The 10,954-nt window shown below is 42.1% G+C and overlaps 1 protein-coding gene across 1 annotated transcript in view; it reads right to left on the bottom strand.

The window, feature by feature from the left end:
• Nucleotides 1–10: 10 nt before the first annotated feature.
• The window catches only part of GABBR2 (gamma-aminobutyric acid type B receptor subunit 2), an 861,105-nt gene continuing 850,161 nt past the window's right edge, over nt 11–10,954 (bottom strand). Inside the window, exons 16-19 of the mRNA XM_069084611.1 lie at nt 8,973–9,155; nt 7,848–7,977; nt 5,565–5,682; nt 11–1,476 (exon numbers count right to left, since the gene is read on the bottom strand). Of these exons, the coding sequence (XP_068940712.1) occupies nt 1,311–1,476; nt 5,565–5,682; nt 7,848–7,977; nt 8,973–9,155 (597 nt within the window). The 3' untranslated portion in view covers nt 11–1,310. The remainder of the gene's footprint in view (nt 1,477–5,564; nt 5,683–7,847; nt 7,978–8,972; nt 9,156–10,954) is intronic.

The raw sequence follows: 10,954 nt of genomic DNA, 5'->3' as shown, positions 1-10,954 counted from the left end.
TTCCTTCCTTCCTTCCTTCCTTCCTTCCTTCCTTCCTTCCTTCCTTCATCTCTATCATTGTTTCTCTCTTCCTCCCCTCTCTTCCTCCTTCTGCTTCTCTCTCCTTTCCATCCTTCCTTCTTTCATCCCTTCCTTCTTTTATTATTTTTTTTCTGATCAGAACAGACATTCTAAGGTAAGCTCGACATCTAGCCCAGGGTTACCAGGTTATACTGATAGGAACATAAGTGCACGGCCAATGCAGTGAATGACAGACTCTCGGTGAAAGTAGCAGAATTTACCTGCAAAGGTGGTTGTGTGCCCCAGATCCCCAGAGTGATGTGAAATTAGGTGTTATTGTGCTAAGATGTGGCATCTATCAAACAGTAACAAATGTGTCATCAAGTGGCATTGTCTTTATCACCCAAGGTCCCCCAGCTTTTTGACTGATGAGCCCTCAGTACCCTTTGGCTACTTCTGTATACCCAGGTGGGTTTTTGCTTATTTTTTTTTTTATCATTTTTTTTCTGTGACTAGATGCAGACAAAACTTGTCAAAATGAAGTCCCAAATAGGTAGCAATGGGACCTGGCCATTGCTACATATCCCCCCTCTGAGGTCCAACCAGCAAAGAGCCTAGGTTGAAAGGGGAGCTGGTGATGGATTGGCCACACTCAGGGCTGAGGGCAGCTCTGCTTCTCCCTGGAAGATCAGGTTTCAGTGACAAGGTCCCCTGAACAATGGAGCAATGGTGAGTCTTAGGAGACTTCCCCCCCACCAAGCCTGGGATTCCTCTGTCAACTGAAACCAGCCTCAACTGATCAGAAGCAGAATGGTTTCAACAGTTTGATGCTGCTTTTGTCAAAGGCAGTGCCTGCAGTTCAATAAACACCGGGTAGATTTTTCATCTTCTTTTCCTGATCCTGGGGTTGGGCAGATGCCGCCACCTGTTTAGCAGCCTTGAAATGCTCAGTGACTTTAAAGGAGTTTTCTATTGTCCCTATTCTAGCAGATATATTTCATTTTTTGTTTTTTTTTTCAATTTTTTTGCAAGATTCAAATTTCCCAGCTCCTCGTTTGTGGAAATTTGGGAAGAGATAATTTCCATTGATCTTCGTTGTGAAGAAATAAAAATTCCATGCCTAAGGCTACAGGGCAGACTCAAGGCAGCTTACTCTCCCCTCCACCTGAGTTATGCATGAGGGCAGCCTCAGCATCCAGCTTCTCCGGGGTAAGAGCCGATAGTCTCCTTTGAGCAGACTTCTGTGTTCCATGTGTCGTCTAGTCCTTGAGTCATTAACCCACAGTTTAGGAAGCACTGATTTTCCACACTTACAGGCCTGAAACCATGACTCGGAAAGGTGGCTGCACGTGTCTGTGCCGAGGACTGGCAGTGGGGCTCACGCATGGGCTGGCACAGCTGGCATCCACGCCCCCTATCGATGGTAAGTAGGCATGGTGGAGAATGGGGAGTTGTAAGGACAGCCGGCGCTGTATGCTGCAGAGAGGGGGGAAAAGAAGCCAAATCAGCTGAAAGGGGAGGCCAGTATTGCCTTCACCTATTTCTATAACCACCTGGGATGCTGCCTGCGACACACCTGCTAACCCTTGTGTACTGCCATCCACTGGGATTGCTAAAATTAGGGGTTTTAGACAGCAGGCCTCTCATCTGGGGTCAGTGGTTCTAAGTCTGCTGTACCATGGGTGTGGACCTGCTCCTCATCTGTATTTGTCATCTGCCCCTGAGACTAGATGGAATCAGTCCTCTGCTTAAGCCTTTACATATAAGTTCTAGACCACTTGCTCACAATTGGATGTGTTGGGTACGTTACAACTTCTGGGCCTCAGCTTCCTCATCTGTAAAATGAGAAAGTCGGAATAAATGACCTCTAAGCAGGGGTGTTCCGGTAAAAAAGAAAAAATATGCACAGGGCACACTAGTTTGCATTATGAATGTTTTCTCCTTCACTTATAAATTTCAATAATCAATAGAACAATAAATCAATCCCTGATTTCTGTCTTTTGTTGATTTCCTAGGTGTAAATGCTCACAATGAAAATTTAACTATTAGCTCACCTGAGTTACATCCCTGCCTCTAAGGTCCCTTTCAGTTATGCTCTGTCCTATGACATTGTGTTTCCTTATTAATAACTACTCACAGATAGACACCTGTGAGGAAGATAGTACAAATATTATGTTCCCCTTTTACAGATGAGGAAACAGAGGCTGAGAGAGTTAGGTTGACATACCTATGGTTATATAGCCACTAAATTTTAGAACCTAAGTGTTCTCACACCAGGTTCAGTGCTCTTTCAACTACACCATACTTTGTTGTTCAGCTGTGTCCAACTCTTTGTGACCCCACTTGGGGTTTTCTTGGCAAAGATACTAGAGCAGTTTGCCATTTCCTTCTCCAGCTCATTTTACAAATGAGGAAACTGAGGCAGTATGAAGTGACTTGCCCAGGGTCACACAGCTAGTAAGTGTCTGAGGTTAGATTTGAAGTCAGGAAGATGAGTCTTCCCAGCACTCTGTGCACTGGGCCACCTATGCTACCTGTCCATGTACGCTTCTGCATTCTCATTCCTTTTTCCTGAGTCCTTATATACCCATTCTGACTTGCTCACTGACAGCCTGTTTCCTGCATGGTCCACACATTCCCACCCTGAGGTTATTGAGTCTCACAATAATTGTATTGTATTGCCTGTATTGTGACCAGAGATCTTCCACTGGGCTAAGCCCTTCTTGTAGTCCTGGATGACCCTGCTTTGTGGTTGCCTGTTACTTAGCTGTGACACCCCCCCATGACATGCACATGTGTATAATACACAAACATATACATGTGTATGTATGTATATGCACACACACATGTACGTACATATAAACACAACACACGTCCACCTAAGCACATACATACACATAGATAATATATAAAACACATAAATATAAAATTAGATTAAATATAATATAAATAAAACATAAAATATATAATATGATATAATACAAATATAATATAATTAATACAATATAATATATAATATAATTTATATAATACAATATGTAATAGAATTAATATAATATATAATATAATTTATATAATGTCATATACTTGTATGTATATGTATACACAGAGATACACGCACATATACATATAAAACATAACACATACACAATATACATGTATGTATCCACACATACATACATGGGTGGGTTTTTAAAAGTCTCTAGGTTGGAAGTGTATCAACCTGTGGTCAGCATGGAAACTTTAATTTGTTCTTTTTTTCTGCTTTGGGCTGGTTCATCCCTCCTTAGGCAGCCTGGTGTCTTGCGCTCCAGGGTGCTTGTCCAACTTAGTGTGGATACCTGTTTTAGCCTTTCTGAAGCTCAGAACCCCCAAATTCAAGGGATCCTGCAGCCTAAGCTTCCCCCAGTAGCAGGTGTCCCAGGCTTGCATCATCACACAGCGCCTGACATCTGTCAAAGATTCCCTACAGCCTAAGGATTCCTGGCATCCGCATCCCTGGCATTTATTTTGATTTTTTTAGGCAATCAGAGGTTAAGTGACTTGTCCAGGGTCACACAGCTGGTAAGTGTCTGAGGCTGGGTTTGAACTCCTCCTGACTCCAGGGCTGGCTCTCTATGTACTGTGTCACCTCATATCCCCAACATTTAACAGGGCCCTATGGTGCAGTGGCAAAGGTGTTGGTCTTAGAGTCAGGGGACTTGGGTTTGAACCCAGGCTTCAATATTAACTAGTTGTATAACCTTGAACAAGTTGCACTACCTATCTGTGTCTCAGTTTCCTAATCTCAAAATGAGGTTAATGCCATTTGTGCTGACTCCCAGGGTGACTGTGGCCAAAATACTTTGTAACCTTAAATTGCTACAGAAAGATGTGCTGTTAGTTCTAGACAGATCACAACCCAGAGAGTGCAGGGGGACCCCTGGGTCTCTGCTCATTTTTTTCTCTCTTCCTGGAACACACTCCTCACCCCTGTTTGCATCTTAGTCCTGGCCATCTGTCCTTTCAGACTCTGGGCCACTGAAACGCTGCTTGACTTTCCTTGGCCATGGTTCTCCCTCCCTCCTCGGAGCTCCCAAGGTCATTATCATTTAGCACTGGCTGTCCTACCACAAGCTCTGGGAGGGCAGAGCCTGGGGCTTAGACTTTTAGCCTCAGGGTGTATCAAGGTCTTAACCGATATTTACTGTAGTTGATGAGTTCCCTCTTATGCCTGGGTCTCCAAGTTGTTTGTTTTTTTTACATTTAACCCATGATTTCATTGGTATATAGAAATCCCTGGGAGGAAATCCCCTGTCTCAGTGCTAATTGGTGTCTGCTCCACAACTTCAAGGCACTGAGAGTTGCCTGGGGCACTGAGAGGAAGTGACTTGTCCAGGATGACTCAAGTCAGTGCGTGTCAGAGGCAGAACTTGAACCCCGCCTATGCCTGAGTCTCAGGATGGCTTTCTTTGTACCACACCATGCTGCCTACCTCTCTCACTCTCTTTCTGTTTCTGTCTTTGTTGCTATTTTTCTCTCTCTGTTTCTCTGTCTCTGTCTCTCTGTCTTTCTCTTTTCATTCATTTAGCTCTGTAATTTCACTGGTGTATGGATCTCTTAGGCAGCTAGATGGCACAGTAGATAAGAGTGCTGGGTCTGGAGTCAGAGACTCATCTTCCTAAATTCAGATCTGGCCTCAGGCACTTACTAGCTGTGTGATCCTGGGCAAGTTATTTAACCCTGCTTGCCTCAGTTTCCTTATCTGTAAAATGAACTGGAGAAGGAAATGGCAGACCACTCCAGTATCTTTGCCAAGATGGGGTCATGGAAAGTCAGACAGGACTGAAACAATGGAACAATAACAAAATGGATTTCTCAGGAGAGTCGTCTTTCTATTAATGCATATGGCAATTACTCTTCCCTTGTATATTCAGAAAGTTGCTGGGGTACACTGAGAATTTCAGTGACTTTTCCAGGGTCACATAGTTAATATATATACAGAACTGGACTTGACCCGAGGGCTTCCAACTGGTTCTATGCCCTACGTCATTCACTATCTCTCATTATATTCCAATACATATATTTAAATATAATTATTTAAAAAGAGTTCAGATTCTGCCTTTGACACATCCTGGGGTAAATCCCTTAAACTCTTTGTGCCCCAGTCAGCTCTGTGAGACTGGAAATGGCAGAATAGGGGTAAATCTGCAGCTACAGGGGGAGCTCCCTACAGCAATGAAATCACAGGCCCAGATCAAAGTCCCTCTATTCATTCCAACTCTTTCACCAGCAGGAAGAGGGCACAGAGTGAAAAAAGGAGAATCAGGTTTGCAGGACACATGTCAGTCAGTAAACAAGTGTTTATTAAAGATTTACTATGGGCTGGAAACTGCACATCTATCTCAAAGGTTATGACAAATGGAAAATAAACTGGGAATAGAGTATTATATATGTTAGTCCTGTCCTGACAGTCCCTGGGTAATCAGGGGCTGCCACTCATTCCCATCATGCCTGGGAGTCTTTGAGTACAGGGATCTGGCTGTTCCTTTTGTTTCTCTAAGTTTTAGCTGGATTCTACTCACTGTTCTGGGGAGTTGATATCTTCTCTGGGATCCTGGCTTGATCGCGAGGGTTCTGTTGTGTTCCACTGTAACTGGGTATTTTGATCGAGGTGATTTTTTAAAATAGCCTTTTCACCATCTGAGTGAAAAACAAACAAAATGTCATTCAGCTTTTCTTTTTTTTGTACTCAGAATGCAATTTTTAAAAACAGGTACACACATCTTTAAAATGAAATAGTCACCAGGGTGCCATGTTGGTTGGAAGATAAGCTTGTTTTCCCAAATCTGCCTTGTGACTGGTGTATAGAGTCAGCCTTCGTATTAGAAAGACCTGGGTTCTGGTCTAGCCTCTGACAAAGGCTGGCTATGAGACCCTGGCCAAGTCACTTAACCTTTTGGTGCTCTAGGCAAGTTTTTAAGACTATAAATTACAGAGCATCATCATCATCATCATCATCATCATCACCATCACTAGCATTTATATAACCCTTTAAGATTTGCAAAGCACTTTACATTTGTTGCTATAAGTTGTGTCTGACTCTCTGTGATCCCATTTGGGGTTTTCTTAGTAAAAAAACTGGAGTGGTTTGCCATTTCCTTCTCCAGTTCATTTTACAGATGAGGAAATTGAGGCAAATAGGATTAAGTGTCTTGTCCAGGGTCACACTGCTAGTAAGTGTCTGAGGTCAGATTTGAACTCAGGTCTTCCTGATTCCAGGCCCAGTGCTCCATTCATTGCACCACCTACCTTCTCCAAGTACTTTACATACATTATCTCATTTGATCTTGGGAGGGAGGTGCTGTTATTATCCCCATTTTACAGATGAGGAGACAGAGGCACACAAAGATCAAGTGACTTGCCCAGAGAGGGTGCCACACTGCATTGTTAGAATGAATTTCCTTACCTGGGAGTTCCCTAGACCAGTGAAATCACAAATTCAGGTCCTATCCCCTATAAAACCTGTATGGTTGATAACTGGAGTTATTTTTCAGTGTATCTATAAATCATGTTTTCCTGTCAGAAAGCTTTCATTGTAGAAGTTCTGCCTATATTTAGACTTATCTTTGACTCTGCCAAGTGTGGCATTCTTCCTGGCTTTGCAAATATTTTTCTCCAATGGAGAATTCTGTGTGTGTGTGTGTGTGTGTGTGTGTGTGTGTGTGTGTGTGTGTGTGTGTGTGTGTGTGAGAGAGAGAGAGAGAGAGAGAGAGAGAGAGAGAGACTAATTCCATTGCTTATAATCCTTCTTTACAACTTGACTAATGTTTAATGTGAAGGTATTTGTAGAACCTATATGAGATTACATGCAGCCCTGGTGGGGAGGGGGAGAAAATTTGGAACTCAAAAGCTTGTGGAATTGAATGTTGTAAACTAAAAGTAAATAAATAAATAAAATTAAAAAAAAAAAGAGAGAGATCTGCTTCCTGCCTTTACTTTCTCAGTGGCCTTGCCCAACGAACACTCAGGCTGTATGTGGTTCACCCAGGGTTTGGGGTGGAGAAGAAATGAGGGCTCTAAATAATATACCTTGTGGCAAGGAACCAAATATCACTCTTTCCTGACCTTCAAGATTCAAGAGAAAATAGAGTCTATTGGATTTAAGAATTGTAAGCTAGAAATAATATGGTCTATACATTAACATCAAGATTCTTTTTTTTTGCTAACATTAAGATTTTAAAAAAATGTATAGAGACAAATTAAAAAAAGAAGATATATTATTAACTGTTAATCTTGCTACTCTAGAGAAAAAAAATTGTGTTTAGCTTAGGCAGAAATGAAAATGAAACATAGTTTTAGAAAGCATAACCATAAGTTTTGAGGGTTTTGCCTACATCTCTCCTGTCTAAAGCTGTAGCCCCTGGTGATGAGTAAATGGCCCTTAAAGAGAGAGTTCAGAACTAACCTAGCATGGTGTCCACAGGGTTTTGTCTCAGATACCAGCGTGGGACATGAGTTTTCTAGGGAGAGGAAGGATATGCTTCCAGGCTTTCTGCACGTGATGACTACTGTTGTTTTTTTAAGCCTGGCTTCCCTAGCCTTCCAGTGGCTTTGGGCAAGCGCCTCTTTGGGACAGGTCACCCCCCCCCCCCTGCAGAAGAGCCTCTGCAGTAGGACTATGCTCTATTCCGTTTTGTCCCTCTCCCCACTGGACTGTCCTTTACGTTTCCACAGAGCTCCTTATCCTGTCTTATTCCAAGGTGCAGTTTTGTCTAGGTAGAGCTTGGAGAGGTCAGAGATGGGCCTGGGAAAGAATGGCAACATGCTTATTCTACCTGGTACTGAGTGGACAGCTGCCATCTTACCAGTGCTCTCTGTGAAGTTCCTTATATTGAGGATGTCATTGAGTTCCTGATAGTGGTTTTGCTTAATGTATGTCGTCTTCTCTGGTGTGTCTTGTAGCTGCATAGTGACTTCTTCTAAATCTTTGTCCAGCTGGAATATAAGAGCATCACATCCAAGTCAGACAGACAGAGCTACTCATAGTTGAACAAGGTTCTGTGCTGTAGATTGTCAAGTAAACGACTCAGCTACTTGTCTAGAAGCAAGCGGCTCCCTATAGGACTGTTTGCCTTCAAGAATGCCTGGATTTATGGTTGCGGGACCTGGGTTTGAATCCTATTTGTGGCTCCCTATAGGACTGTTTGCCTTCAAGAATGCCTGGATTTATGGTTGCGGGTTTGAATCCTATTTATCAGCTGTGCAACACCGGACAAATTCTCTTCTATAAAATTAAGGGGTTGGATTAGATAAGAGATATCAAACATGCAACCCAGATTAACAGATAACTGGGAAATGTTTAACAAAATAAATAAAAATATAATAAACTTATTTATTACATTCTAAAACTAAGTCAATAGGTGACCCACAGGGAACCTTAGGTACAAGTTAGTGCCCCCTGTTTCTGTTTGGGTTTGACCCCACTGGACTAGATGTTCTCTAAAATACTTTCCTGCTCTATAGCTTACACACCCAGAAGGAAAATCCACTAAGTATTTATGGTCTTGGGGAAGAAAGAAATGGAAGGCACTCATGATCTTACTCGTGACATGATGACAATGGAGTAGTTATTCCCTGTTACATGAGGAAACTCTGCTTCTGATAGGGAGTCAGACTTTCCCTGGTATTACGATATCTCATATGAAGTGGAATGGGTGGCCTTAGGGAGGAAGAGAAGTGAGACATTGGGAGTGTTCCAGCAGAGTTTTGGTGACACATTTCTCCCCTCCTGTCAGGAATACTGGAGAATAGATAGAGATTGGACTGGATGACCTCCCTTCTAGCTTTAAGGTTCTAGAACCCAAAATGGTAAATCAAGTCAGAAATGCGTTTTGCAGGTACCCTCTGCAATGTAAAACTCCAGAAGGGTTAGGGTTAGGTCCTAAAGCTCCCCCTCCCCCTACTGCACTATTAGATGCCAGAAGTGATACCTCTGTGATTTTCATTCTCAGGCGATGATTTTCAGATTGTAGTCCTTCTAGTCGAGATGTGCTGGCCTGGTTCACACTGGTGACTGATGTGGATGTTTTAGAATCTTCTTTCTTTTGATTTTGAGTGAACTGGAACCGTCTGTTCTGTGTTGCTGCATCTGGGTTGGTTCTCAGTGTGATGAGCTGAAAGGTGGGTAACAGAGTTGAAAAGAGACCTCAGGAAGGTTGTTTGACTGCTCCCCACTCTACTCCTCAAACCTTCATAATCAGTTCCATGGAAGTTTCGTTAGTAAAAGTAACTAAGAAGTTGGGGGACACTTGGATAGTCTTAGCATAATGGAAAGAGCGCGAGATTTAGAATCAGAAAATCTGGGTTTGAGTTCTGACTCTGTCATGTAGTTGGGTAACCTTAAAACTGCCTGACAACTTTTTTTGGGCCTCTGCTTTCTTGTCTCTAAAGTGGGATGATCCTATTCATCCTATGAATCTAATGTGAAGTACTTCATGAGCTGCAAAGTATAATGTTTCATCTATTATTATTTTTGTTGTTGTCATTATTAATTATCCAAGTAGAGAAGATGACTATTTTAAACAAATATGTTGCTTTAAACCCTCTGAAATTTGATCACTTTTTTTTTTTCAGGAAACTTTCAGCAGTTTTTAAACAGAGCAAACCCTTCTCAAGTTCTTAATGATTCATTTATTAATTAGCCATTGACAATTTGTTGTTGGATTGTGCTTGGTAGAGAGTAAGAGTGAAAATAGAAGTAATCCCTGTCCAAGGAGTTCACAGTCTAACAGGGGAGTGGAAAATATAGGAATGTACATATCTGTCTCATGGAAGGAACATAAACAATACCCAGTGATGGCTGTTTAGGGAGGTACTAAGTGTCAAGTGCCCTGGGAAGTAGAAAGTGACCAAGCTGGAGGTCAGTGGAGTGGAGTATGTCCAATAGGATTCCATTGCAGGGGCTGAGCCTTGGACAGAATGGTAAAAGAGGAAAAGAATGAGATTTAACCCTTGTTTAACCATGATACATTTCCTAGGTATGTATTTCCTCATACTTCCTCAGAGGCCAAACATAGACAGTTCCTATACATTGGTTCTTAAATATCTTCTTCTTAAAATATCTTCTTTCCATATAGCTAGCAACATTTTCATTTCAACAACTCAACAAACATTTATTAAGCTCCTACTATGTACAGGGCACTGTGCTAAAATCTGAGAATATGAAAAAGAATAACAGCTCCTGACCTCAAGGAACTTACATTCTTCTTAGAGATTATGTAAACAGAAAAATAAATAAATTCTACTAGAATGAAAGCCCCTTGAGGGCAGGGCCTATTTTGTTTCTATATTTGAATCCCCATAGCCCAGCATGGTGTCAAGTCAACATTTACTAAGTGCCTGGAACTGTGCTAAATGTGGGGGGACACAGAGAAAGGCAAAATACAATCCTTACCCTCGAGGAGTTAATGGTCTAATGTTCCAGTGAATTTGTAGATGCTTGAGGAGGGAGAGAGCATTAACACCTGAGAAGGGGGATGAGAAAGGCTTCGTGTAGGTGGGAGCATCTAAGCTGGACTTCCAAGGAAGCCAAGCAGTTTGGAAGTTTGAGAAGCCTGCAGCTCATCCAGGTACAGAGCTCAGGAAGGAGTTGAATGGAAAGCCCATAACTGAACCTCTGGGAGTTGATGAAAACACCAAGAAAGAGGGTGTAGGAAGAGAAGAGGGCCCAGAACAGAGGCTTAGGAGACACTTATAGTTTGGGTATTCCCTCAAATATTAGGTCTCTCTCCAAATGTGCATTTTATTTTGTATTTACTTATCTACATTTATGTATCCTCTATTTTTTTTTTTACAGTAAAATCTAAAATAAATTGTGGGTGGCTAGGTGGCACAGTGAATAGAGCACTGGCCCTAGAGTCAGGAGGACCTGAGTTCAAATTTGGCCTCAGACACTTAACACAAAAATTAGCTG

This window comes from Petaurus breviceps, unplaced genomic scaffold (genome assembly GCF_028583685.1).
Source record: "Petaurus breviceps papuanus isolate PSGF00001 unplaced genomic scaffold, PetGlider_PUasm1.0 175, whole genome shotgun sequence".
In the NCBI taxonomy this organism is placed as follows: Eukaryota; Metazoa; Chordata; class Mammalia; order Diprotodontia; family Petauridae; genus Petaurus; species Petaurus breviceps.
Note: the sequence above shows the minus strand (reverse complement) of the source record. Positions and strands in the feature narration are given on the sequence as shown.